The sequence below is a fragment of the Acanthaster planci genome, linkage group LG03, assembly GCF_054643075.1.
Source record: "Acanthaster planci isolate LZ-2023a linkage group LG03, COTS_SCS, whole genome shotgun sequence".
NCBI classification, from domain to species: Eukaryota; Metazoa; Echinodermata; class Asteroidea; order Valvatida; family Acanthasteridae; genus Acanthaster; species Acanthaster planci.
In genome coordinates this window covers 12,266,710-12,294,304 of record NC_141779.1, presented here as the reverse complement: position 1 = coordinate 12,294,304, position 27,595 = coordinate 12,266,710, and the positions used below count along the sequence as shown (strand labels likewise).

At 41.4% G+C, this 27,595-nt stretch overlaps 1 protein-coding gene across 7 annotated transcripts in view; it reads right to left on the bottom strand.

Annotated features, from left to right (window-relative positions):
- LOC110987500 (uncharacterized) overlaps positions 1-27,595 on the bottom strand; it is an 83,064-nt gene that overhangs the window by 11,367 nt on the left and 44,102 nt on the right. For 2 of the 7 annotated variants that reach the window (XM_022250276.2, XM_022250279.2), the window contains exons 5-34: positions 26,208-26,324; positions 24,857-24,907; positions 22,511-22,537; positions 20,615-21,310; positions 19,553-20,045; positions 18,120-18,173; positions 14,262-14,395; positions 12,634-12,720; positions 12,438-12,473; positions 11,703-11,774; positions 9,688-9,786; positions 9,117-9,161; positions 8,490-8,729; positions 8,100-8,162; positions 7,314-7,358; positions 6,814-6,918; positions 6,446-6,505; positions 6,165-6,320; positions 5,695-5,730; positions 5,441-5,485; positions 4,620-4,754; positions 3,948-4,031; positions 3,481-3,588; positions 3,188-3,268; positions 2,861-2,977; positions 2,362-2,424; positions 2,150-2,173; positions 793-864; positions 351-429; positions 150-229 (exon numbers count right to left, since the gene is read on the bottom strand). In XM_022250276.2, the coding sequence (XP_022105968.2) occupies positions 150-229; positions 351-429; positions 793-864; positions 2,150-2,173; positions 2,362-2,424; positions 2,861-2,977; positions 3,188-3,268; positions 3,481-3,588; positions 3,948-4,031; positions 4,620-4,754; positions 5,441-5,485; positions 5,695-5,730; positions 6,165-6,320; positions 6,446-6,505; positions 6,814-6,918; positions 7,314-7,358; positions 8,100-8,162; positions 8,490-8,729; positions 9,117-9,161; positions 9,688-9,786; positions 11,703-11,774; positions 12,438-12,473; positions 12,634-12,720; positions 14,262-14,395; positions 18,120-18,173; positions 19,553-20,045; positions 20,615-21,310; positions 22,511-22,537; positions 24,857-24,907; positions 26,208-26,324 (3,504 nt within the window). The remainder of the gene's footprint in view (positions 1-149; positions 230-350; positions 430-792; positions 865-2,149; positions 2,174-2,361; positions 2,425-2,860; positions 2,978-3,187; positions 3,269-3,480; positions 3,589-3,947; positions 4,032-4,619; positions 4,755-5,440; positions 5,486-5,694; positions 5,731-6,164; positions 6,321-6,445; positions 6,506-6,813; positions 6,919-7,313; positions 7,359-8,099; positions 8,163-8,489; positions 8,730-9,116; positions 9,162-9,687; positions 9,787-11,702; positions 11,775-12,437; positions 12,474-12,633; positions 12,721-14,261; positions 14,396-18,119; positions 18,174-19,552; positions 20,046-20,614; positions 21,311-22,510; positions 22,538-24,856; positions 24,908-26,207; positions 26,325-27,595) is intronic. The other 5 variants (XM_022250277.2, XM_022250280.2, XM_022250278.2 and 2 more) reach the window with 5 other exon arrangements.

Genomic DNA, 27,595 nt, shown 5'->3' with positions numbered 1-27,595 from the left:
GATAACAGGCACATTATTGTTTCCACGTCTTTTGACTGAAAAACCAAGTCCTTCCAATCTATGAGCACTTCTCCCCTCAACAGAATCCTCAACCTAGACAATAACATGTTACCTGGGAATCAGAATTTGAAAGATGGCAATAATCTTACCATTGCACCAGGTCTACCCTCTTCTCCTGGTTCACCTGGTTCTCCCTTAGGACCATTCAAACCATTTACTCCGGGGAAGCCTTTAGAAAAAAAAGGAATATCAACTAACATTGATTCAAGGAACAAAATGCTAGGATCATTTCAAGCTGATGCAGCAAATGTCTGTTGCTATGGTTACTTGGAATGTGTTGCTATGCATACCTGGAACTCCCTGCGGTCCGGCTGGTCCTCGTTTCCCTGAAGGTCCACGCTCTCCTGGGTCTCCTTTTTCACCCTTTACCTGAGAGAAAAATGACACCACCTCATAATTTACTTGTGTTTTTTTTAAGGAAATATGCCTATCTTGACCTTGGACATGAAAAGAATGTAATTCTCTGTTGATGCGTTGCTTACATTAGTCATCAAAGAGTCCAGATTTTGGATGAAGTAGCTTTGAAACTTTGGGAGATTTTTACTCAGTGCAAAAATTAGGGCGACAGTCAAATTGAATTGATCACTGGTCCTTATGAGTTCACCACTTCATCATACTGCACTTGAGGCACACTTTTGTTTTGTAGAGAGAAGGAAGAAGTCTTTTGGCAAATAAATTTTGCTACCTTAAAATGTCATATATTTTTAAGTACTGTAAAAAAAAATTACGTACCCCGGAGGCCAAGGGCAGAGCTGTGCCAAGAATGGCAGGTTCTCCCTTTTCACCCTTCATACCTTGCTCTCCCTGTCAACAAGAATGGTACAGTCCACTGTGAATTATTTGGATATCAACATTTCAGCCATTTCAACTGTTGTCTGTGATTAAGTCTTCTGCTGGAGCTTCTTGACATACGTCTCACAATTTCCCAGATTTGCCAAAATTTGCTCAACATGGTTACATGGCTCTGACGTTCACTGGAAATAATTAAAACTGCTTTCTTCTGTGGTACATATGCTTCACTACAAGTGTTAGGGTTCTTTTAAAAATTGAACATCTGCGAAATCCACTGAGTTCGCGGACTAAATTTGGCCCTTGGCAACCGATCATCAGCAAGCCCTTCAAGCTCATTTGTATCCTCTAACAATGCGCCTTTGTTACGCTATAGTTCTAGGATCACCGAGTCAGCGGACTAGTGAACATGCGAGGTTCACGGACTAACCACCGTTCTGATCTCTTTGTGGACAATATGTTGAACGTGCTTGGCTCATAAAACCGCCAGCATCCTGGACAGTTAATGTGGGCTTCTTGAACACTCTTTGACTTCATTAGCGTCCATTCATACTTAATCGGTAGCACTCTTTTTTTCTTGAAGCTCATGGTTTCTTTGATGCTGTCAAAAACCACTTTCTTAGTTAGATTTTATTGAGTTTAGATTTACGTAAACCATGCACTTTGTGAGAATGATTAAGGTCGGAAAAAATATTTCCCATGCCATATTTAAGCCAGACATTCGAACCAACCAGTTTGGTTCGGTACAGCAGTACGGCTGCAGCACTATCTAGAAATAGGCCCAGCTACTATAAACCAACTATATGCCTCTGTGTGGTATTCATAAAACACATTTTCCTGCTGAGATTGCACTTGTAAAACCCTACCACTCTAAAAACAGGCGTACAAAATAACTGGAGCGGACTAAGTTCCCAGACTTCACATCATTTAAAATGTACATTCGAAGCTCATACATAATCATTAGGTGTATTAACATAGCCAAAGACCTAGCCATGATTGCCCCGTGAACTGGTTAAGCATGAGTGAACAGGATGCTGGAAGTTCGCAAACCGGCCAGCCCTTAGCAATACCAGAAGGTCCGCAAACAGTCATTGACGGACCGCTAAGTCTTTTGAAAAGAACCCTTAGTAAAATGAAATGCTACATGGCGGCTCTCTGTATTGCACATGGTGCTCTGACAAATGTTTGAAGGAAAAGTGAGAAATGTCTAGATCAGGGTGAATTAAATTTGCAATTTTTTTGGGGGGGGGGGAATTTTTTGAAAATCTTACTTTCATCCTCTTCAAATTAGCAAACATACCTTTTCACCTGGAATTCCAATGCCCTGAAAAGAAACAATATGTAAAATTTGTCAGTCAAGAAGTAAATTTTCAACTTAGTAAAGTCTATTACAAAGATTCAGAAACAAGCCAGCAGACGCTTCTAACGAAGAAATGTCTGATTATCTTTTTCATGATGCAATCGAACATGAGCTCATTTAGTAAATGAATTCACATTCCAAGTCTAACTCACTGGGACTCCATCAGCACCTGCTGGTCCAGACAACCCTGGGGGCCCTATGTCACCATGGTTACCCTGCAAAGTAACAAATCAAAAAGCTTTGGACAGTTTGCTTTTTTAAACAAGTTTTTCAAAAACAATGGACAAGCTAACATCAAACCATGTTGCACGACAGAAGTTCAAGAATATTTGGATAAAAATCAATTAATGCTTTAAATATTTAACCAAGGGCCAGAGTAAAACAAAAGGGGAAGCAGACAAACTGGTTATAAATATTTCAGAAAACCCACTAGATAGCATTTAACTGACTACTTCTGTTGAGTATAAAATTCTATTAAATCAATTTCATTATACTTTATTATCAAATTCGCCTATGTACATTTTTTACATTTTGACAGATTTTCATTGAGGCAAATTTTTCTTTCTGTGTATCTACAGGTCTCCATACATGATTTCCACCTTTGATTTCTAGAGAAATCAAAACGAAGGTCCAACATGTTTACAGGCTTACCGGTCGGCCAGGGATACCAAAATGTCCCTTGGGTCCCCGTGGGCCTCTTGGACCGCGCATTCCTTTGAGTAGCACCAGTGCAGACTCATCAGGAATGTAGGGCTCTCCCTTCTCACCCTACAAGGAATATGAATTTGGATTTTTTTTTATACATGTAAAACTAATGTAGATGAGCAGAATCGTTACAAGTTATTCAGTCTAATCAAAAGCACACTGAGAATGGACATCTCTGTCAGCTTTACACTGCGACCGTGATAACTTGATAGGCCAAACATGGCAGCAACACTGGTCAGTACTTGGAGAGCCCTCCACGGCATGATGCCTTACCTGGGGCCCTCTGGGTCCTGGCATTCCATCCAATCCTTCACGCCCTTGGATACCTTCAGGTCCCTGATCACCCTTGGGTCCCTGTGGAATCACATTTATGAATGGATCAGTCAAAGTGACCAAGGCAATCCAACCAACTCATACCAAGTCAACTCAACCAACCCACACTCAGCCAAACCCACTTTAGTCCAACCCAACCCAACCCAACCCAATTCAATCCGGCCTAAATCAACCAACCACAACCAATATCAGCCCATTTCCAGTCAGCTATTTATTTCCTGTGACTTCCTTACCATGTCACCCTGAGCGCCCGGGGCACCATCCATTCCTGCAGGTCCCCTCTCCCCACGATCACCCTTGGTGCCATGGAAACCAGGTATACCATTCAGGCCTGCTTCACCCTTCAGAGGAAAAAATGACAGAAACTAGATTCAAAGTCAACATTCACTCAGTGACAGTTTCATTATAAGTTCACCTTAAAATGAACAAAGTAACCAGGATTTGGCAATTTAACCTTTTCTGATCAAAGCATGCAGTCTAAGTGGGAGTTTTTGGTCTGTGAAAAGAAACACCACTTGTGCTCTTTATATACTGCTTGCACAGTAAGATTGAAGGACGGATACTTACTAGCTTCAACATCGACCAAGATACATTGCTTTTAAGGAAGTTACGGCTGTAGCTGAAAAGCAACATATGTGGCTATGGAAGCCACTGCCTAATAGCCACAGTCAGTAGATTTGAAAACAGCTTTGACTGGTACCTTCTGCCCTCGGGGTCCTCTTGGTCCAACCTCTCCGGAGTCGCCTTTCTCGCCCTTTTCACTCATTTGGCCATCCACATCAATCTGTCAAGCACAAATTGGAAAGCCAAATATGAAGTTAATAATGGGCCCAATTCACTGCAGACAAAGAAGGAAATATTGCAGACTTTCTTTTCTGCACCCCTTTTTTCTAACCAATAAGACCAGGGTGCTTTCAGTTCTACTCAAAGGTTTCCATCATATTTCAAATATGAAATCATGAGCCACACATTTTGGTAAGCTGCATTATTTCATCCAAGCTTGTGACTGGGTTCCACAAAATAAGTCTTGAGGCCACTTTTTCAAACTAATTTCATTTGAGTTTGCATCAGGTGGAGCAACTGAGCTCTGTTTTTAACACACCACTTAGTCTTGCATCCTGAGGACAACAGACTTGAAGTGCATGGAAATGTCTGAACAAATTTCACCAGGTAAGAAACTCAAAGGTGGCTTTGCTGACTTGTGATTCATTTTCATGGGGTCACGTCAGTATCTGGGCATCTCGTTATGTACACAGCAAGCAGCACAAGAGCTAGGACTCATATTTTAGTTTTCAATGAAACTGGAAAGAGGAAAACATGCATCCACTTGTTTTATGGGGAGGGCAGTTGAAATTTCCCGGCCATGACCCACCATGACTTCCCCAGGTGGACCGGGTGGCCCTGGTGGTCCAGGTGGTCCCATTATGCCTTGTTCCCCAGGCATTCCTGATGGTCCCATGGATCCTGCATCACCCTTATCTCCTGGAAGACCGACGCCACTCTCACCCTGTCAGAGGTCAAAGGTTGGAATTCAGGATGTCAAATTCAAATGTCTCAACTCATTTCCCAGGTGACAGCTGGGGCTGAAAAAATTTCCAGAAGCTACTTCCTACAAATACGTTATTCTGACTGCAACCACTTAATACATACCTATAGTCATGTAGCCAATTTGGTGTAGCTGTTTGGATTTGTTTTGCACAGAAAAATCTGCTTGACAGAAACTGGTTACCTGCCAAAAGCTCACACATTGTACATGTCATTTCTGACTGGTTCTCATCGGGGACTTGCTGAGCACAAACATACGCCAAGCAGTCATTTCTGACAATCTGCATGGCACGATTTGTCCCCGGTTTTGTCTTTCTCTTTGTCATTAGTATTAGGTATTATTAAATTATATTAGGCTGATTTCAAGGAGTAGAATGAGATCTTTATGAAATGGGCAGCAGCTGTGCAAGCTGAAAAATTAAGTGCTTGGCCATGGTGCCACAAAAAATTGGGATGTGCAAATTCACAGTTAAAAATATCTGAAATTGGCATCACATTTTCACTTATATTAGCCTTCTGTGCAAACTGTGAACTGTTTTGCTTTTAATTTACTGGGCACATTCAATTAAGTTCAACATTTGTAACAATCGTTTTTCCTCTTCAAAATGTTACAACAAAAAGAAACACCAAATTTTGGCAGCTATCTACCTGTTTTCCTTGGGGTCCTTCTCGACCATCTTTACCATTTTTACCCTGCAAAAGAATCAGTCACTTCACAATTTACAAAGTAGTTAACCGAGATGCATCGGACAGTAATTTAAGCATAATAATTCAGGTTTATTCTAACTGTCAGAAACCTAACTCACTGAACAACTCATATCCTCTGGAAATGCTACAAAATCTATGACTGGGTAATACTAAATACAAAATGGAGGAAACTGGGGAGAAAAAGTCAGTCCTACCGGTAGTCCTTGAGGCCCAGTGTCTCCCTTAGGCCCCTGAGAGGGAAAAAAACATTAAATTTAATATCAGAATTACATCTTAGAAGCAAATTGGCAGAGTGGCATTTTTGCTGCCTTCCATTTCTGTGGCTCAAGATTGAATCCCACCCTGTACAACATGTGAACTAGGTTTTTAGTGAACTATTGCCTCATTACTATAGGCCCTACTTACATAACTGGTCCGACGGGTTTCTAACATCAGAAAAATCAAGGGCAGTAACTGGCCTGTGCCCTCGACTATATCCATAAATTTGGTTCCAACAGTAATTGTAGGGCCAACAGGGTCAGCCAAAGAAAAACTCATAATTATTTACTTCTATGACAGACAAATTTTTCTCCCTGTTTGACTATTCCACACACTGGGTTCCAAACTCAAAGTAAAAATAACTATTGCCCTCATGGACAGCAACATATTGGTCCCCAAGTCATACCTGTATTCCTTGGGTTCCTGGAGATCCCTTGTCTCCCTTCGGTCCCCTCTCACCCAGCAAGCCAATCTCACCACGTTCACCTGTTGCTCCTGGAGGGCCCTGGGGTCCTGGGGGCCCCGGAGCACCAGGCTCACCAGGGATGAGGTCAACACCTCCCTGTGGGGGAGGGGGGACACATCCAAATTACTTGCGGTAATGACAAACAATTTGTCTTTCGGAAAACAAGGACATGGAGCACAAATTTTGCACTTCGTCAAATTTAAACTCAGCTGTTGACTCACATTAACAGGTGACTTTGTGATTTGTGGCGGTGATCCACTTCCAGCTAAGGCATCTCCATCCTAAAGGCAAAGAGAAATGGTTGAGCCATAGGAAGATCAACCGTGACACTAAATTTTTAATAAACTTGATTTCTAATAAACATCAGATGAAATAGAACGAGGCTTGAATAATCACCGCTACTTCTGCAAGAGTCTAGAGGGGTGAATTCTTTTTATCATTCCAGTTTTCAAGATGTGCTCAGAGTTGGACATTCAATCTTGAAGATATGCGCTGCCACGGCTGGGGTTTGAGAGTGACGTGTCGGCAAAAGGTCTCTAATGAATTCTGTCGACCACAGTCCTTCACAAAATAACAAATGCCGACTCACCGTGAATAGTTTGGAAATGGCTGTTGGGGTGGCATCTGTGGGCATTATGTAGATTTTTCCTGGTGGGCCAGGTGGACCTGGTGGGCCTGCAATACCTGGATCTCCCTGGAGACAAGAGTTTAAAAAGCCCCTAAGTTAATGACAAAACAAATACCAACAAATACACTCTTGGAACTAATGTTAACTAATATTAGAAACTTCACAGCGCTGCTTGAAAACTTGGAAGTTAAAAACTGTTTTTTTTAAACAGTGTTTAGTATTTGTGGGGCTAACTTCAGTTGACATTTTTAATGGAAGGCACAATGATAATGCAATACAATATCAACTTTTGGTTTTGTACATTCCACTGTCAAACTTTAAAGGGCCACTTAACTTCGGAATCTGGCTTTCCAACAAAGAAAAATTTGAGAATCCATATCAAAACTTCACAATTTAATACAATGCAACAGACTCCTTGCTAAGAAAATAAAGTTACATTGACATCTCTCCAACTTTTTTACCTTCATTCCTGGGGGTCCTTCAATACCAGGGACACCAGGCTTACCCTTTGAAAGAAAGGAAACAAAATGAGATGACTTGAAGTTTACTAATGCAAGTTCATAAATAGTGAGCAATTTTTCCATTAGTTTTGGTGATTGAATCAAACGGCTGTGGCTTGGAGTAACGCACACAACTAAGGAAATTTGCCGCAGTCAAAAGCCACTAGCACACATCCCTGTCACTGCATTACTGTGCAAGTCAATAATATGTCATATAGAAAGACAAGATAAAAAATAGACAACAGACAAACAATTCAAGAGGACAAAAGGACAGCAAGATGAAAAATTTTAATAAGAAGAGTGACGAGATAAGAATATAGAGGGACAAGGCAACAAAGAATAGATGACAAGAAGGCAATGCAAGACAAGACAAGAAAAGGCAAGACAACGACAAAAAGAGAAACAAAGGCAAAAAGCAACGTCAAAAAGACAAAGACTATTAGACAACAAAGACAAGAAAACACTAGATGAGAAGATATGAGAGACTAATGAAAGGGTAAGACAAGCATAATGCTAATGGTAATGTCAACAAGTCAAATTGATACCTGTATGTTCAAGTCAAGTCCCTAGTAGAAAAAAAAAAAAACGGACACAAGTCAGAAATTGCTGTTTGCAAGTCTGGGCCAACAAGCACCACCAGGACTTTTCACCACTGTAGGTGGCAATAAAGACTTTGAACTGTTAGCAGTTACTAATCTTGAAAAACCTTTTTTGAAAAAATTCTTGAAAACACTTATCTTGACTTACAGTTTCACCAGAAGTTCCTGCGGTTCCATTTTGGCCAGGTGGGCCAGGAGGACCAGGGGGTCCCTACAGGAAAACAAAAATACTTGAGGCAATACTGACAACTGAAATAAAATGACTGATGTTGAGCCACAATAGTATATGTACAATGCAACAACTAAAGCCACACAGCAGTGTACGAGCCATGTAGTGAAAGAAATATTTTTTCAGCTGGGGAATTAGCATTTGAGACATTCAAATATGCATGATACAAATTTAAGAATGAATCTTACTGGAGCACCATCTCAGACATGGCGTCTAAGTGACGTTGCCTGATTAGTTGTCATCACAGGTAGATGGACGGCAGAACTGTTTACGAGCTAGCTAAAATTAGATTCCCAAATCAAAACTTACCTGTATTCCTGGGGGTCCCTGGCTGCCATTGAGCCCATCCCTGCAGCACAGCCCGTTGAGTCCTGTGTAGTTCATCCCTACCGTACCAGGCCGGCCTGGCGTACCCGGTACCCCAGGCATCCCTGGCGAACCAGGAGCTCCTTGATTCCCTTGGGGGCCTGGAAGGCCCGGAGGACCCACCGGACCTTGGGGACCGGCTTGGCCCGGTTGGCCATCTTGGCCCTTCTTGCCCCGCTGTCCCTGGAAATTGAGGACACACACAGTACAATCTACTATATCTAGTTTAGGACAGTTTTGTGTTCTTGAGTTAATCTAACTGTAGGCCACTATTAGAGGTTCTTATTCATCCATCATAAGAACAGAATTTAAAATATATCATGTAGAATTCTTTCCTAGCCCTATCAAATTTGATTGTGCCTGTTAATACTAATAATATCAATTGCTCTAAAAAAGTCTGGTGTACTCAAGCATGCTTGTTGACTGACAACGTGTTCCTGCACAGTGAACAATGGTAAGGGGGAACTTTGTCAATCCAGTCTTTGTGATTTTCAAAGCAGCTTGCAAAGTGGAAAAAATATGATCTTTGCAATTCAAGAACTTCAATATGTCATAAAGAGTATGATTTACCCTGAAATCAGCCAATCCTGAACCTTCAAAGAGGTCAAAGAACTCCTACAGAGAAGAAAAGCATCAACAGCACATTGAAACAACATATTTGGAAACAGCAAATTTGGCCCGGTAAATATAAGTGTTAAGAAATTTGAGCTGACTCTTAAAATGTTAGACTAATCCAAGAAGAAACTACTTATGTTGCTCCTTGACTTGTGTGGTTTAGTGGGTTCCACTGCAGTGTTGAATTAGTCTGTACACACTCTGCCCATTTTCTGAAGCACCTTGAGTTTTCGCTCTTGTAAACTAGCAACCTTGGAGTTTGAGATGTGTTATGGAAGTTTTATCTGACAGAACAAGGCCCACATTCTCAAATGATACTGCAAAGTGATGGTTTTCCTGCATAAATCTCAGTATATCACAGCTCCTGTAAATCTTTGGCCACCTCTTTTCTCAGTTTCTAAAGACAAGGAACGGGGCCTCAAACTGTAATTCTATTGTCGCACTTGCTAAGTTTCAAACACTGATAAAGTGTTTGATGAATTAGCCACTATTTTCCAGCTGACCACTGCCAGGCGAGGTTTCTTACTGGTAGTTCGGCAACTGGTCCTGTATCCCCTTGTGGTCCCTGAGGTCCGATAGGTCCAATGGGTCCTTGTAGACCAATCAAGCCCTCACCTGGGTCACCCTAAGAGAAAGAGACAATTATCAAAGTAAATTCCAATTTTCAAATACCATGCAGATTGCATGGTTATGTGCCTATGCCTGTGTAGATTCTCTTTCAATCAACCTGAGCGTAGGTTTGCTTTCCTCAACATCAATATCCACAGGGTCGCCTCAAGTTTGGGGCACATGATGCAATTTCTTTGTATCTGTACAGGGTAGGCTTGTCTGTGTATTAACACAGGATAATACTTCAACGTCCACTTGAAATGTGTGCAATGAATACATGTGCAATGTCTGTGGCTACATGTTACCCATAATGCTTTGTGATATCCAAGGTACCCTTGGGAGTCAGGCTAGCCAAGTCATTCTTTCCTCTCCTTTCACTTCTGCAGCCCGGGTTCAATTCCCAGCTGGGTCCACATGGATTGGGTTCCCATCCCTACCTGATTCTGTGGGTTTTACCCAGAATTTTCGTCTCTAGGGTCTTCCTCCCACCTCTGAAACCATAACCACTTCTTCTTGTCTCCTCTCTGTAGATAAGGGCAGATATGGGCCGTTTAGCAGCTGCCTGAGGCACGCACCCTCAAATGCCACGGGCTCAGCCATGCTTAATGTCTCTATCTGAACATAGCACATTTCACCACTTGACGCCGGATGACATATAAACACACACAATGTTCCTTATTTGTTCCATGGAGGACGTGTACCCCAATTTAATAATTCTGTTTTCATTTTCACGGTTGACGTAGCAATGCGTCGTGCTTGGTTGGGTCAAGTGCGGAAGACAATCCTACACGCGGACACTGCTACTACATGTAGGTGGACCCAACCCCAACCAACAATACAACGGAAATGTCTTTCTTCAGTAATTACAATATGGCAGCCCACACCATACACAAAAGAAAGGGATGAAAGACCTTCGTTTGAGTAAGCCGATTTGCTAAAAAGTAAAACCACACTTACAAAAGAGATGCCTCGCTACATATTTTGTGGGCGTCATAAATAAATTGCAAGGTTGACAAATTTTTAGAAAAAAAGCCCCAGCAGCATTTCGGGTAAGAAAATCTGACATTAACTGGTTAAACTTAAGCGCATGAAATCTGCACTTTATGAATGAATAACTGATTATTATTGACGGAGCAAATTGTAAGCAAATTAGTGTGACAGGACTCCTTCCTACGTATGCAAACCTGCCAGTGGACACGGTTGCACAAGTGCACGTACGACAGGTAATAGCTGCACAGCTTCTGAAATAGAAGCAACTCGCAAAATGGTGCACTTTCATTCCTCAGTAAGGTCTATTTCTAGCTCCTGGGTCCACATTGGCAACTGCACAACGTTTACTGGCAGTGGCTGCCACTTTGGAGATGACAACTACCAGAAAGTGAAATGGATGCAACTTGACAAACAGAAGAACATTTTGAATGATCACGGCATCCCAAGCAGTGGCAAAGGAAAACGTTCAAGATTCGGTTGCGCTGATGAGGTATGATGCATCTGTGTATGATTGCTGTGTGACATGGTCGTGTGGTCGACCTCTCCCCACAGTGCTGTGGAAGCCTTCCATTGATTTGATCCATCAAATGACAGTTAAGCAGGATGTTGGTAGCCATGTTCATAGCACTACCTTCTCTGAAGCACTATCCACCCAAAGTTGAAGAACACTCTTACCGACACAGAAAAGACAGACTGGTGGGATGTTTTCCAGCTGGGCCCAAGTATGTGCCCAGTGCAAGTGCAGACGATACAACGGCTGCTCAGCATGTCCAACACCAAAAAACAAACGACACTGTGCGCACTAGTGGTGAGTTCCAACAAATGGACCGTCGCTGCTTTGTAAAAACATGCCTCTCTCTTTTTCCCATTTGGAGTGGAGTGGCTCGGAGGATGCAGTGCAGAACCCGGCATGGGATGTAAGGAAATGACAGCTGAACCTACCTTTTCTCCTTTTGCTCCTTGGAGGCCTATGTCTCCCTGGGGTCCAACAAGGCCAATACCACCTCGGTCACCCTACAATAACCATTCAACAAAAAACAAGCACAGTAAAACTGAGGTGAACAAAAAAAGATCAAGCCTGAAGGCTGCTGATGAAGTAAAACAAAAATTGAAAGTTGCTTGCGAGCTGATTATCAGACATTTTGCATTTATCACGGCGAAATCAGAAAGGAACAGACATGTTTACAACTTGAATGCGACCTTGGTTCCAAATGTGGACTTTACAGGTCCCAATTATGATCCCAATTGATTCACAATCAGCCCCGAGTTGAAGTGTATCCCCAAGTGGCAAAAGAAAGACAGTTGGTAGTGCGTCTTCCAAGCAGGTTCTGGCGGGGTTCTGGTGCGTACACAAAGACCATACATTTAAGGAATAAATTTATTACCTGTACCTAGCATGCTCTGCGTTGAACGTGCCATTGATCTCCGTTATAAACGCTCGCCTATGCGGTGAGTACCAAAAAACACGTCCTCTTTTGTTCCGCTCGGAACGAATTATGATACCAGAGCTATTCAACAAATGGAATCATTGCAAAACCTATGATGGAAATACTGGAAAGCACTCAAAGGAACTAAATGTGAATTTCTTTTCCCCCAATAAAAACATGTGCTCAGTGCAATTCAGAAATTTGTAGTCTGGCTTTCCAACGGTTGCATATATGCTCTTTGTCAAGTTACCTTTTCTCCTTTGGGTCCTGGAACTCCCGTCTTTCCCTGGAAAAATAGAAGCATAAAAAAGTCCAAATATTATGCATTATACTTAATTGTTGGGGCAGTGCATTGGAACTAGGTACCCAACTGGTAGGAACAGCTTCCATATTATGAAGCAACATCACGAATTACTGCTCCATTCATTCTGAGAACTGAAACCAACCTGTTCTCCTTTGGCTCCTCGGATTTTCTCTGGGTCAGGGGTCACTGTCTGGCCTGGTGGGCCAGGCTCTCCAATCCCAGGTTCACCCTGAGAAAAGCAAACAAATATAAAAAAAAGAAAACAAAGAGAGACAAGGAATGATTAATGTAGTTACTGCACTCCATTCATCATTGAATGTGATCACAAGTGACTGTAATCTGGAGAGGGAAATTTTTCTCTGATAAGAAGCTTTTGATTGACAGCATCGCATCCTTGACAGATAATGAAGCTACAGGGGGTGAAATGTGTGAAGCTCCACATGATGAATCGAAGATGTGGTCGGCAGATGTCATTTCAAGTTCCAATAATCTTACAACCTGACTCTCTGACCACAACAATGGAGGCAGGACAGATCCTTCCCCTCTTCCTCCCCATGCTCAAATACCCATTGACGTCCTCCCAAGATATGAATTTGAATCATGTCTACCCTCTCACTTAGCCGTCTCTTGCCATAAAGAAGTATAGTAGAACGTCGCAATAACGAACACCGCTAAGCTGAACATTTGGGTATACCGAACATCCCCCTTACCGTCCTAATTTTCTGTGCACTTTTACTGAACATTACAAATTTGTTTTAAATAAAAGAAACATATGTAAAACTGACGACAAACAATTCGAAGTTGGCGAAAACTGCACTCACAACAGAACAACCGCCAACAAGTTGCGTGATCTGTATCTTTAACGCAATGTATATCACATGCATCCAAGTGGACCGGCTGCCAAGTATGGTATGCACGTATGCAATGCTGTGCTGGCGACTGGTGTAGAAAATCTTGTACGATAATTCCTACAAAGCGGGCAGTTCTGAACTTTAAAAACCACCAAAACAGGAACTAAATGTACAAACACTAGCATTTGTTACTTGACTCTAGGAAATCTTTGATAATATCTTGAGAGTTTCGATCATTTTTTAAAATACTTGCCTGACATTTCGTTGCCAACTTTGGACATGTACATTATAGCACCTCCATTGCTTCTGTATTTGAATGGTAACCGGCGCAGCCCATTCATTAAAGTGCTGTTTTACCAACAGGAACCAGTGTGACTATACCTACATGCAATTTTTCAGTTTCATTTCATGATTTTACTTTCAGTGAGGAGGGCCCCATAGGGGAAACATGAAAGGGTATTAACATAATAAAAAAATTCAGGAATTTCTGGGGTTTTTTATACCTTGTTTGCAGGTAGATTTTGACTCAGAATCCTCATACCCAACAATTTTGAGGGGCGGGACAGCACACGTTTGAAAAAGCTTAGCCTATACATGTACATGTATGGGCCGAAGTTCAGAAAGGGTACATGTGTCTGTGACTGAAAATCGCCATACTGAACGACCGCTACACCGAACATTGTGTGTGGACCCTGTCATGTTCGTTATAGCATGTTCCACTGCACCATGAACTGGTACAAGCAAATAGACTAACGCACCAACCAGCCATTCCTGCAGTGGAAGTACACGTGCATGCAGGAAAAAAGTACCCATGAAATACATGTCTGACCCATAGGCCCCTGTGATTATGAAAATGCGCATGCTCATGTCTAAGAACATGCAGGTAAGTGTCAACTCAGGTGGCAGTGGGTGCTTCTACCTTTTGTCCTTTGCTTCCACTGGGTCCGATTGGTCCCGTATCCCCTGGCACTCCTTTGTCGCCGGGTGGGCCTGCCACGCCCGGTAGCCCTTCGGGTCCACTAGGGCCTGTCAAGCCTGGATCACCAAGAGCTCCTATAAGAAAGTTTTGAAAAGAAAAAAACCAACTCAACAAATCAAATCCGTTCATCCTCCAGAAACCATTACAGAAATTGTTAACTTGCAAGTAAAATGCTTTCTCAAAAGACTGTGAAATTTAACTTGCCCAAATATAACCCTCAGACAAAAATGTAGCACACATGTAACCCAGAAAATGCTCCAGAAAATGAGTGGCCAGAAAGGACAGGAAAAAATTGATTTCCCCAAATTATTCCTGAGGCATAAAATATATTCATCCAAAATTTCCTTATAGCTTCTCACATTAGATTTTAAAAACTGTTAAGCAGTGATGTCTGTCACATCTTGCAACTATGCAGGAAGAGACCTTAAAACGATGATATCTTTTTAAGGACTTTTTCCTGTTGACTTTGACTCCTTAATGGAGGCACACCCCCCCCATCTTCCACGACATCTTCTGTCAACAGACAAAATAGTCTTATTAACAAAGTTCTTCCTGTGTCACTTCCCACATCGGCTGAACAAAGATCAGCATATGGTAAAAGAGATGGCTGCCACATTTTTTCAAAGACAGTGAGTCAGCCTTGGACAGTGGGACATGTTGGGGAGGGAGGGGGGACCGACATGTCATACCCAATTAGTACGTGTAACTTGTTCATATGTCAAAACTTGCATTAACTGCATAGTTAGTGAGATGACACTTTCTTTGTAACTTTGGCAATGGTTCAGGGCCTGCAAGGCATGAAGACAAACTTTTTTAATGGCAGATTAGTTGGCTTTTCTTTCCTCTTTTTTTCTCTTGCAGAATTTACATTCTGCGCTTGTCTCCCGTTTGCATTTCTCTTGACCCTGACCCCCCAAGGGTTGCTGGCCCTAACCTTCCCATTCACACAAACCCCATATGGGACGTTGTGCACAGAGGCTGTTGGACTTTATTTTCTGAGGTATGCCAAATCCAATGCAAAAGCCAGCTGTTATGGGCCTACCAAACCTATCCCCACAGAATTAAACACTTTACTACTGTTTAATTCTGTGTGGTTGGGGAAGGTTAGGGTTAAAATCGATAAACCCAAAATTAATTTCTTTTGAATGGATGCCATGACCAATCTTCGTCCTTTCACATAAGCACAGACATTACTGACATCAGATCGTCAGACCTGTAACCAGCTGTATCTGAGATTATTTGAACAGCAATACATGTGATTCAAAGCTTTTGGATGGCAGGGCATCAGTCTGCGTCCAACAAGAATGGTCTGATACCAAATACATCATCGTGTACTAATGCAGTATTAAGTTTGGATGACAGGGTACAAGTTTTGGTACATCAGTTTCCCTGATCAATATATGGTACACTATTCAGCTCAGTGAAAAACCCAACAAAACAATGTAACTTCTGCTGAATCAAAAGTCATGCAGGTCGTGTCAAAGTCCACAACCCCCAGTCCAAGTCCAAGTCATTTGTCAAAGTGACTCGAGTCCGAGTCTGAGTCATTAAAAATGTGACTCAAGTCGATTTCGAGTCTGAGTCACCAGTCATACAAGTCTGCCTGTGTTGTAAACATCACACAATTTATAACCGTTGAGACCTGAGGCATGGCATTTTGTACACCAATGCGTCACATGACACCCTAGACATATGCCCCAAATCACGACAGTAAACAACTGTCTCAATACACTGTCCCAACAAATGATAAAAAACAAGAACACAAGCTATCAAGGAGTAAATAAAATCCATGCAGATGTAACATTTCTCAACAGGACATAACACAGAAAAAATGGGAGATTGCATGGTAAATGTTCCCAGCATAGGGAAGTAGCAGTGAGCATAGTTCATACGAGGTGATTTATAGCATATAACAACTTCACTAATATATAAGGTATAAAACAATCATTCTCACAGACAGGAAACACGACTGAAAGTACAGGGCACAAAACAATTGTTACCCAGATCTAGGCATATCACTTTGGTCACTAACATCTCCTCATTCATGGTATACGATTGGGTACGATTCTCAAGGCAATATGCAATGCGCAAAAAATGTTATAACTTGCTCAAAGGATGATTTGAGCAAAGTGACAGTGAAGTTGCCAAAACACAAACAGCTGCATAACCTAGTTAGGCATGCAACTGGAAGACTGAGCATAGATGAAAACATAATGTGTCAATTAGTGCAAATGAAATAACAATGACAGTGCCAGACAAAAAAAATCAGGATCAAGATTGTTCCTTGTAGTTGTCAAAATAACTTCAATCATGATCACTGGGGACTCTCATAATGGAATTAAATCTTTCCAAATGTACAACTTTCTAGTTCCTAGCCTGAAAACTAATTAAACATTAATTAACTCCCCCCCCCAAAAAAATACAGCCCATCCCACTAAAGAGGCACAGACAATTCAGTCTATATCAGTGTTACAAGATTAACCCATCCTGATTAGACATCCAACAACTGCAAGTCTTAGATTGTGCTGTACAGAGACCTTCAATGACTAAACTGTGATTTAATTACGAGACATTTGTCAGGACGGAATCAACCACCTGTGGCATGTTCCATTAAATCCTGAGAAGATCACTAGGCGGCAAGTGCCTCTCTTTTTGCCCTTGTCAATTTCTGTCTGCAGTTCAAAAACTTGATAACTCATTTTAGATGCAAAGAAAAGTGACAAATTCTTTGTAAAAATGTCTTAAGAGAAAACTTCACTGAAAAAAGAACATTTGCAGGTATTGTCTCAGCCCACTTTCCCTAAAAATCCCATTTATATGTAACATGAATGCATTTTTACTGAAGTCTTTGAAAAACAAAATGTCTGCTGGAGAGTAGTGGAGACTATATTTTGTCTTTTGGCAGTAATTGCAGGAAGAAAGTAAACTACATTATAAGGATCATCTTTAAATAAGGGAATAAATATGAGCTTCACTGGTCTCAAACATGCTAAACGTGCATTTAGGCCAACTCAGGAGAATGGACGTGACTAATGCCTGGGCCGCAGGTGAGGGCATTATCAGTGTTCCTTGTCGGGCAAATCTTCAAATAAAATTTAAGACTGGCCAAGCACACATATTTCTTACCATTCATTGCACATATTTCTTACCATTCATTAATACCTTTTTAGTCAGAGAGTCAAAAGAAGTCAATATATCACAGATTTCCAGCGATTTTGTTCTCGAATTTTACTTTCAGTTTCCTGAACAACCCCCGTCCATTTGTGCAAATCATCCAACTGGTACACATGGTGAACCGTGTGCACACAGACTCTTGACCAATCAGAATTGGTTAAACTTTCTTGTATCCAGGTGCCAGTGTGTGATTTACACAGCGGGCATTATCACTTCTCAGCGGGCATTATCAAATGTTAATACACAGTCAAGTTGCATGTCATTGAATAGGGAGACTGTCTGAGGTATTTGTGAACGTGCATTTAGAAAATATTCATGCCAGGACTTTTTCTTGATAAAGAACTACAGTGTGTATTTTCAAATTCTTTGACTCTCTCATACATGTTGTTTTAAACCTCCGATAGCAAAATTCATATACGCAAGAGAATACTGCCCGCTTTGAAACTTCCTTTTAAAAAAACTTTTTAAAGGTTAAGGTTTCAAGCACATTGTGCAACATGCAACACTGTCGGTGGGAACTATTACTTTACTATACGTATTCACGCCTGATCATGCAGTCAGGGGTCAGTTACCAGACAACATTGCAGCCTGTACATGTACATGAAGTTTAGCATTCCTACTCACCTTTAGGTCCTTGGATACCTGGACTTCCTTTATCTCCCTTTTCTCCCTTCTCACCTTGGAGACAAACAAACAAACAAACAGAGCCATGCACAAACTAATGAGCAGGGGAAGCTTGGGGTACTTGGGCGCGGTAACACATAGAGCAAGTTCATTCTCAAGAACTATGGTTAACAGCAACTGGACTGTTTCACATAACTTACAACAAACCGGTGGGTCCTCTGCGGAAGCATGTGAGAGTTTTCTCTTTACCTCTGGCCACTGATCCCCATATTTTTGGTATACACGCTATGTACACAAAGTCTGAGAAGTCTGTGGAGACAGACATGTTGAATTTGAACTTGATAATTTTCCACAGCCTGTTGTAATGGCAAATATTACTCCATATGTATGGGCTTGTTTATGTGTGCCTGCCTGGAGTCTATAAAACTAATTTTTGTATTCAAATCATTAAGATCTTCACACTGCACTCAAATAAGTGTGTCCAATGGCACTCTAGTCATGGCTCAGACTCTACCATCAACACCAGCGTAGGATACCTCTGCACTGGACCCTACGATGGTATTTTGTGGGGACTGGACTGTTCAACTGGAACCAACCTGTCAAGCAAAGATTAATCCAGGGGAAGGGGACAAAGTGTACCCAAGGGGTACAGCCGGGAGTCAGGACTATGCCATTTTCTCAAGAGATATGGACCAGTCCAAGTCAAGCTCTATTTGAACTCTGAGGTCTTTCTACACAGGTTGAAATAGTGACAAGAGTCACCAACTTGCTAACCAACAGCTGTTGACAGAACTCACTCAGGGAAAATAGTAGAAACATTCTGTAGGGTTTGGACATTTGAGCTGTAAATTCTCTAATTCCATGAACACCATGACACTACAAGGACGTTTGCAGGGAAAAGTCAGCAGCACGAACACGGAGACAGATTCAAAACACTTTTAAGAGGGTAAAGGAAAAAGCAATATATACACACTGCTTTTAGCTGGGACTGGGACAGTTGGAATTGTTCGAAACATAGCATTTTAAAGGCTGAATATGCATGTACATGTATGCACAAGTGATAATCACAAACAACACTGATAAAACCGAGTACGTTTGGCCAAAGTTGCTTTTCGAAATGCTCAATTCCCCTTTAACATTTACACGGTTGAGGCATGCAAATGAACAGCCCATTTAAAAGTAAAATTTTCAAAAGGCTGAAGGGTCATCTATTTAAAATATATTCAAGAACTCTTCACAATTGAATTTTATAAATTATTTCAGCCCACAGCAAGAGTACTTTCAAATGTCAAGTCAGTTTTTTGAAAAGACATCAGGTCACAAGTTTCTGATGTTACATTAAAACAAACTGAGACACAAGAGGTTCCTGTCTGTTTGGTGATGACCTGCATAAGCCTATCAAAAAGAGTTGGATTAAGTCTTGTGACCTTTACCTGATGTTCCTGGAGGTCCAGGTTTTCCATTTGTCCCTGGGGCACCATCCTTCCCATCAATTCCTGGGTCGCCTTTTGGGCCTGGTTCCCCCGGGACACCTGGTACTCCCGGTGACCCACTGATCACCTTGACGATTGGAGTAGGTGTGACTACCTCAACTGGGGCGGAGGTCAGTGTTCTTGATGGGATGGGCATGGCTTTGTCTGTTGTAGTGGGTGTGGCTTTGCCCGTTGGGGCTGACACAAATTTGTCTCCTGGGGCGGTTGTAGCCTCAGCTGTTTTGGCAGGTGTGGCGTTGACTGTGGAAGAGGGTGCAGCCTTTCCAGTTGGGGTGGGTGTGATTTTCTCGGTTGGCTTAGGTGTCGCTTTCTCTGTTGGGATGGGTGTGGCATGGTCGGCTGGGGAAGACATTACCTTGTCCTCAGACACAGGAGTTTCAGAGATGACCTTGACAAGAGGTGTAGATGTGGTGACCACAACTGACTCTTGGCCCTGCATTATAATTTACAAATTTAGTTAAGAATTGTAAAACTGATTCTTCAGGCAATCAACTGTATGGATGCTACAGTATACCCAACCTGTTGAAATCCAGCTCAGCTCTATTAATCTTAACAGAACTGAAATCCTTCAACTGGACAGTCCATGAATGATAAGGTCAGTTATTTCCATTGATCATATAAGTTCAGCTCACTGTGACCAACCTGAATGATCAGCATTAAATGCCATTGAAATGTATGTTAAAATGACATTAAGTAAAAGATTTAGGGAAATGAACCTGCATCTTTGAAATACTATAGCGGTACTCTATTAAATGAATTGTCTCATGCGATGTCTGTATCCCACCTTTATGTGTAATCTGCCCCGAGTCGAAGTGCACTCTGACCGGCAAAAAAAAAGACTGGTTTGTGAGAAGTTTTCCAACTGTGTCCCTGCTCGCTTTTGGTGCTAACACCCAAATGTGCATAAACTTCCTTGCCTACCCAGTGAGTACCCACCAAAGGACTGTCTTTTTAAAAAAAAACATGCCTTCTTTTGTTTCCGCTCGGAGCGGATATACTTACATCTGATGCCATTTGCGGGGATGAAACTTTGGCTGTCATCACTGGCATCTCTGATGGCAACTGTGACATTATTGGCCCTGTTGGTGCCACTGTTGGTAACGTGACTGTTAGCACTGTTGGCGGTGATGAAGTGACAGCGTCTGTCACAGAAGGTGCTTCTGTGAACTTGTCAGGTTTTTCGGTAGGGGCTGGAAGAGTGACGGGACTCTCTGTGGTTGTTCTCTCAGAGTGTGTCTCAGGAGTTGTCCCTAATACAGGGGATGGTTTGGTGACGGTTTCCATTCTGGGGGTGACTTTGGATGATATTCCCATTCCATCAGGAGGCAAGGAAGATGGTCCTATTCCAGAGAGTGCTTTGGAAGATGTTTCCATTCCAGATGACACTTTGGATGCCATTTCCATTCCGGGAGGAGTTTGAGATACCATTTCCATTCCAATGGATGCTTTAGAGGCTGTTTCCATCTTAGAGGGCAGATCGGTTGCTGCCTTTGAAATTCCAGGGGGAGACACTGATGTTGTTCTCATGTCAGGTGTTTCAGATAAGGTATCCATCCCATGGAGGAAATCAGGTGACACAGGAGGTGTTCCCGTTTGTAAGAATGACTCCATGGAGCTTTCAAACATCCCACTAGATATCATTGGCTCCTCGGTAATGCCTTGTCCAGCTGGAGAACCACTTCCTACAGCACTGCCAAGCTAAATTTTATAAAATATTGCATGCAAAGTTATCCATTATCTGAACTTCACAAACATGTCAACTCAAGCAAAGTTGTGAAAAGATATAAAGGCACTCGTGTGCCTGAAGGCGAAATTGTATGAGAAAGAAAACATGCTCAGAAATCTGTAGCATTTAATCTGCAATGGTGTGTCGCAAATTTATATTTGGATTTGAACTTGCATCACATGACATGAAGTGGATTTCGCACAATTGGCATAACTACTAGAAACGGGACCTTGCCAGTGAGATATCTGTCTTCACACAGGGTCTCTGTGCAATTTCAGTAAATAACTGTTTGGATATACAAGGAAAGTGGCTCTGGAAAATGTTTGATTCTCCATTATAATTTCACTCTCTTGATGTGCTTTATTGAAACCAAATGCATAAAACAACTGCAAGATTTCATTCAGTAAGGTTTGAAAACCACCATCGTCAAAAATGCAAATATATCTTGCAAAAGCTGAAATGCTGGAATCAATACAATAACAAGCAATACAAGGCAAAGTAAAGCTGGCACATTCTGCTCTTCTGCCAACATCAGAAGCTCCAGAACACTGCAACCAAAAACACGTAGATGCCGATAATATGTAGATAAATCCAGCATGACGAATGGATGAAACATGCTCCGTGTTGCTTGGTCAGAAACAGCAGTCTTTGACGGAAATGAGCAATGGAATGAGTGGGATAAGATGTAAGCATGCGGACACGGTGTGATAGGTAAGAAACTCTGAAAACTCAACATGTAATGATTAAAAAAATGAATGGTTCTTCAAGACCCGATCCTCCTAATCTGTTCTGCTGTGTTGCCATTAAGTACATCTCTAATTAAAAACAAGATGATCCCACGTTGCCCTGTTTCAAGTCAAGTCGCGAGCAAATAAAATGAAACGAGTGACAATGGCAACCCTGTGCAATGGTCACCCCTACAATTTGTGACATGACTTGTAAACAGACTTATGATAAACGTGTACTTGTGACGTGATAAAAATCGACTACATAGCTGTCAAGTAATAGTAACTTTTTTTCTCCAAAATTTATCTTCATTATGAACTAAAAAAGAGAGAAACTTCTGAAATATTAAAGAGAAAAACTTCTGCAATGTTAAAAAAGGCAAAGAAAATAGAGGTAACAAGAAAGATAGAGAGAGAACCTAAACAATAACTTTTTGTAAGTTTTACCTCAATTTCTTTTCCACCGCTAAAGTACTGCGTGGGCACATGGATACCATGGTAACATGCCAGAGCCACCATCAATAGAATTCGTCGGCAACAACAGCATCAGCAGGAAGAAAATTTTAAAGTGTGAAAAAAATTACAGTGAGCCAGAAATCACAGAACTTTTCTTCAAGTTTCAAACATTTCTTCCATGACCTGTAGGAAAACATTGCTCTTCTTACGCAACCAAACAGGAGTTCATGTAGGTGAATTATATCCATGTGCAACTTAACCCTTTAGAATTCTGTGTCTGAAGGAGAATAGTATCCAGCCAAATTTCCTCTCATTGTACAGATAATAAACTTCACAGCTTATCTTATGTGACACTATAGAGGACGTGCAGATGAGGCAACTGGTCAAAGTGAGGCCGTGTTTGTTTCACACGGATCTGTTTCTCCACAGTGATCCCAATGCTGGTTCGCAGCATATATTAGGTGGATTTTGGTGTCCATAAACCAGTGTTGTAGTAGTCGTACTCGGTACTAACTAGATTAAAGTACTCGATTAAAAAATCCTTTAACTTAATACCAAAGCCATTAAAATACAATGATACAAGAAAATCAACCCTCACGGACAATGTTCGGTGTCTGACAAACAGAGGGCCTCACACAGGAAGCATGTGGGAGCATTTACATACATGTGTAATGGCACAAAGTCTGTGGGCACTGGTGGCAAAAGCGGGGTGGGGCCAGGGGGGCCACTGCCCCCTCCCGACTTTTTGCAGGGCCTAAAATGGGGCGGGGCTTCATGGATAGGCCTATCAATGGCTGATGCCTGATGGTCTAACAAATGGCCCTGCCACTTTGAAAATTGTTCCTCCACCGTTGGCTTATATGCTGGGTTACTGATTATTCCTAGTCTTGATTTCAAGACCTTCCAGTTTATTCCATGAAACGAACCATCATCAAATTAATCGCTATCACGGGAAGTGGCTGGTATGCCTGAAAAGAGGGTGGTCACAGTAAATTGCATTATTCACCACACACTGCACTGACAGATTGAAGCACCACGAAAGGCATCTTGGACCCAAGATCAAGGTATTCCTAAGAATGGTCTCTAGATTAACTTGGGTGTTGCTAGCCTGGTGTCTATACCTGAAAATTCTGATGACACATATAGCATACAGAAAACACGGGCATTAGAATAAGAGTCTTGAAAGCAGACTTCACCATACATGTGGTGCATGCCGTACAAATACGTGTCATAGTTGACGGTGAGTGTATGTCTTGTGTGAGTGTACATTTCACATACTGTACATGTACATGGCCATGTGCAAGCACACGTTGCCCGGTGCTTCTCCCATAACATTGAAGGATCTATGAATTTGAATCCGCTGGTGAAATACCTGTACATGTATACCGGTAGCTATCATATAAGAATGTATCTGTATCGACATTAGTGCAATTTGGCTGCAAAGAGTAGGCCCTACTAAGAATTTGTACAAAATGGAATTAAATGTCAAAGCGCAGCTCTTTTGTTTAGCGAATTAGAAGTACTCGTACTCATACTTGGAGATACAAGTACTCGTACTTGGTTGGCAAAGTACTCAGACTTTTATGTGCTCAGACATCTAGACTACTCGGTAGAACTCTGTACTCGGAAAAAAGTACTTGACTACAACACTGCTGTAAACCAATGACAGATCACTGATAGTGATCCAGATTCACGTGAAACAAACAGGCCCTCCGTGATTCTCTGGCAACAAGTGTACAAAGAGGCAATGAGCATGCAAGGTGATGGCAGTATCACGATCCCAGGCATCTCTGTGTCGCACCCAGACACGTACATGGTACTTGTCGTTCAAACTCTATTGACAGTCATGCGACTGCATGTTCTTTATTTTTCGTGACCCACTCTTTCAAAATGATTTCTTCACCAAACTGAAGTTTGTGGAATTTGGGTTAAGCTTAAAACGTTTCAATGGAGACAGCTGGCTGTGAAAGTTAGAAACTTAGGAAACCACACAAAAGTTGTCATTGCCCAAATCATCTCAAATAATGCTTCTTTTGTAAGACTGAAGATTCAAAAGACCAAGCATGTAAAACAAAATCTTTATCCACTTTCGTCAAGGATTCAGGGCAGGTACATGTATAAATTGCAGGTACATGAATCTTTAATTCATGGAACTTATTTTTGCTGAAGTGGGTCTCTGTTTAAGTTTATACTGTTGGACAAAAAACAGTGTAAAATAGTGTCCATGTATGCCAAGAAGATATATCTTTCATTTGATACTATAACTACGAGCTTATACAAAACTTTCAACTTTTAAGGTTAACAAAAATAATAACCAGCAAGTCACCATGTGTTTACCTTCGACTTTACTCCTCCACTGTTAAAGCCTGAGGTCTGCATAGCAACGTGCTATGGTAACGAGCCATAGAAACAAGCCATAGCAACAGATCATCATTGGTAATCAGCAGTGGCACAAGCATCAAAGGGAGGGCAAGTGGCAAAATGTAAAGAGGCAAGGATAAATAAGATGCCAGAAATATATAACAAATGGTAAAAAAGGAGAAAGTCTGCTCTAGCACTTTGGAAGGAAAATAATCTTGGTGATGTAACAACAGGGCATTCATGCTGACCCACATGACCCAACATACATCCACCATTGTTACAGGCAAAGACTGTGCCACCAAGCTCAGTACTGGCCTGCAGGCAGTGGGCAAGCCTTCAAAGTTTTGACAGATAGCAAAAATACAAGAACATTTTACAAGTATAGAGCAGGCACCCAATGCTGCAGTCACTACAGCGAAAATCCTTTTTCTCTGGCTCTTTGAATTTATGGCTATTTTGAGTGAAAATAAGCCTCACTGTCTGGTATAAAATGCACAATGTGTTGTCATTAACCAAATGCTTGCCTACTGCCACAGTGACCAATCTTGGTAAACCATGTGGTCAATCACATGGTACTTTGATATCTTTTGATCACACCTTATTGTGCTGGGATTTCTTTTAACAGATAATGTGCAGCGTTGTAGGTGTGGGTGATTTGCAATAAGTTACATGCGTGAGAGTGTAGCTAAACTGAAAACTTAAACTGGATGATGAAAAGTGCAGAAATTAATAGTTAGATAGATAGATAGATAGATTTATAGTTATTTCCTTCAAGCATGTAAAAAAATGCAATTTGATTTCCTGGTGTTATAAAAAAGTACATTAAGAAAATGCGTACATGGTGCATAAATAACACAAAGTGTTAAAAAAAAATATGCAGTTCTTCCACACCTGCTGGTACCCCTCCACCGACTGCATACAGATTATTTAACTGGCTATGACATCAAAAATGATGTTAATACATATATTTTGATTTTATACTTTGATCAATATATTCAATATCTTTATGGAGGTGAGATGCAATAAACAAACAAAATGCTAAGTGGAGATGAGTTGATGATTGTATATGCTTAAAGGAGCAGTCAGCACTTCCAGGAACAGTCACTATTTATCTCACATCACAATGAGTGATATGACTGCTCCTTTAAAAAGGAAGAGGGCGAAACATTAACCCTCGAGAATGGAAAGTGTACCCAGAAAATAATATCGGAAGTTGCAAATGAGCGAGAGTGAGGGATGCAAAAAAAAAATACAAATACGTAGATATGATGAACGGATGGTCGTGCAGACTGATTCCTGTTCAATGGACATGCCACAGTATACTGACCACGGATCCGTTCAGCATAGAGTTTGATGGCTGAGCAGGGATGTCTTTGTTTGTTATTAAAGCATCGGCGAGAGCAGAGGATGAAGATTCACGTTTGTAGAGTCTTTGCTTTGGAGGCTGTCAGTAAAGCCCAAAAGCAGGGGTTAGGAATCAAAATGGAAGGGAAAAAAACTTTTCACCAGTTTGGGATTTGGATGAGCGTGCCTGTGGGAAAGCATGAGTTGATCCGTTTTGTTTGGAATGGAGAAGAGTTGCTTCTGTTTGTGGCAGTCAGACAGTGGATGGCAAAGAATTAGCAGAAAAAGAACCATGAAGACTGTTGCCCTCAACGGCATTTTCAAACATATTCACTTAGTTTTTTCAAAGCTTTCCACTGTCTGACTACAGTCAATGAGGATTAAGGATTTCATTGTCTTCAAAAAAGTATGACTGAGCTAAACCCTGCTGATTTGCAAATGATATGTTCTACCAGCAAGCTGCAAGAGCAACACAAAACAAGCTGCGAAAGAATTCTCTTCTACAGCGGCATTGAGACCAGTTTGAGAATGCTGTGGTGAGCATTTCCTGGTGGCAAAACACCATCTTTCAATCCAAGTGGACAGAATATATAATGCATGTATCCAAGCAAAGCACACAGCTTTGACTGTTTCCTTCCACCTGGGGCCAGTGTTGTGGTTGAGTCCTTTTCAGCATGTTCAGAATACCTCAGTGTCACTTTCACGGAAATGTGAACTGATTAAAGCCTGATAGGTGGTCAAGTCAGCCCCAAAATTTGAGGTTGTGATGAGAGTGTCAAAGCACCTCTGTAGCTTCCCAGTTTCCTCATATCACATAAAATGTGAAGACTTCGGAAAGGACCCCAATACAACACTGCCTCCAACTAACTGATTTCTCAGAATGACTTCAGATATTCCTTATAAAGTGCATTTGCTCTAAAATGGTTTTCATTATTGCCCCAAAAATGCCCAAAGAAACCAAAATTGTCTAAAAGTTTTCTGTTTGATATCTCTACGCAGAGGCCTGAATTTGATAACGATCAGAACAAAATTTTCGGTTAAGCATGTATGATTCAGTGAAATTGGGGCCAAAGAGCTTAAAACCTCTGGATTGTCATTCCAAAGCTTAGGCTGTTGAAGAAAATGAAATGACTTGCATTCTCCAGTAACATTTCCTTTCTTGGTTTGAGACACTCAGAATTATGAACGAGCAGTGTGGGCTGGGAAGGCAACTCCTCTTATAGAGTATCAAAACCAAAGCTTGAGGGGTCACAGGATTTGCCAGTATCAAGGAAACTTGAAAAAACTAACTGACTGTATGAGGTTAAAGCAAAACAGAGGAAGGAAAAATTACATGTACTTCATGGCAAGAAGCATAGTACGAGAGATTTA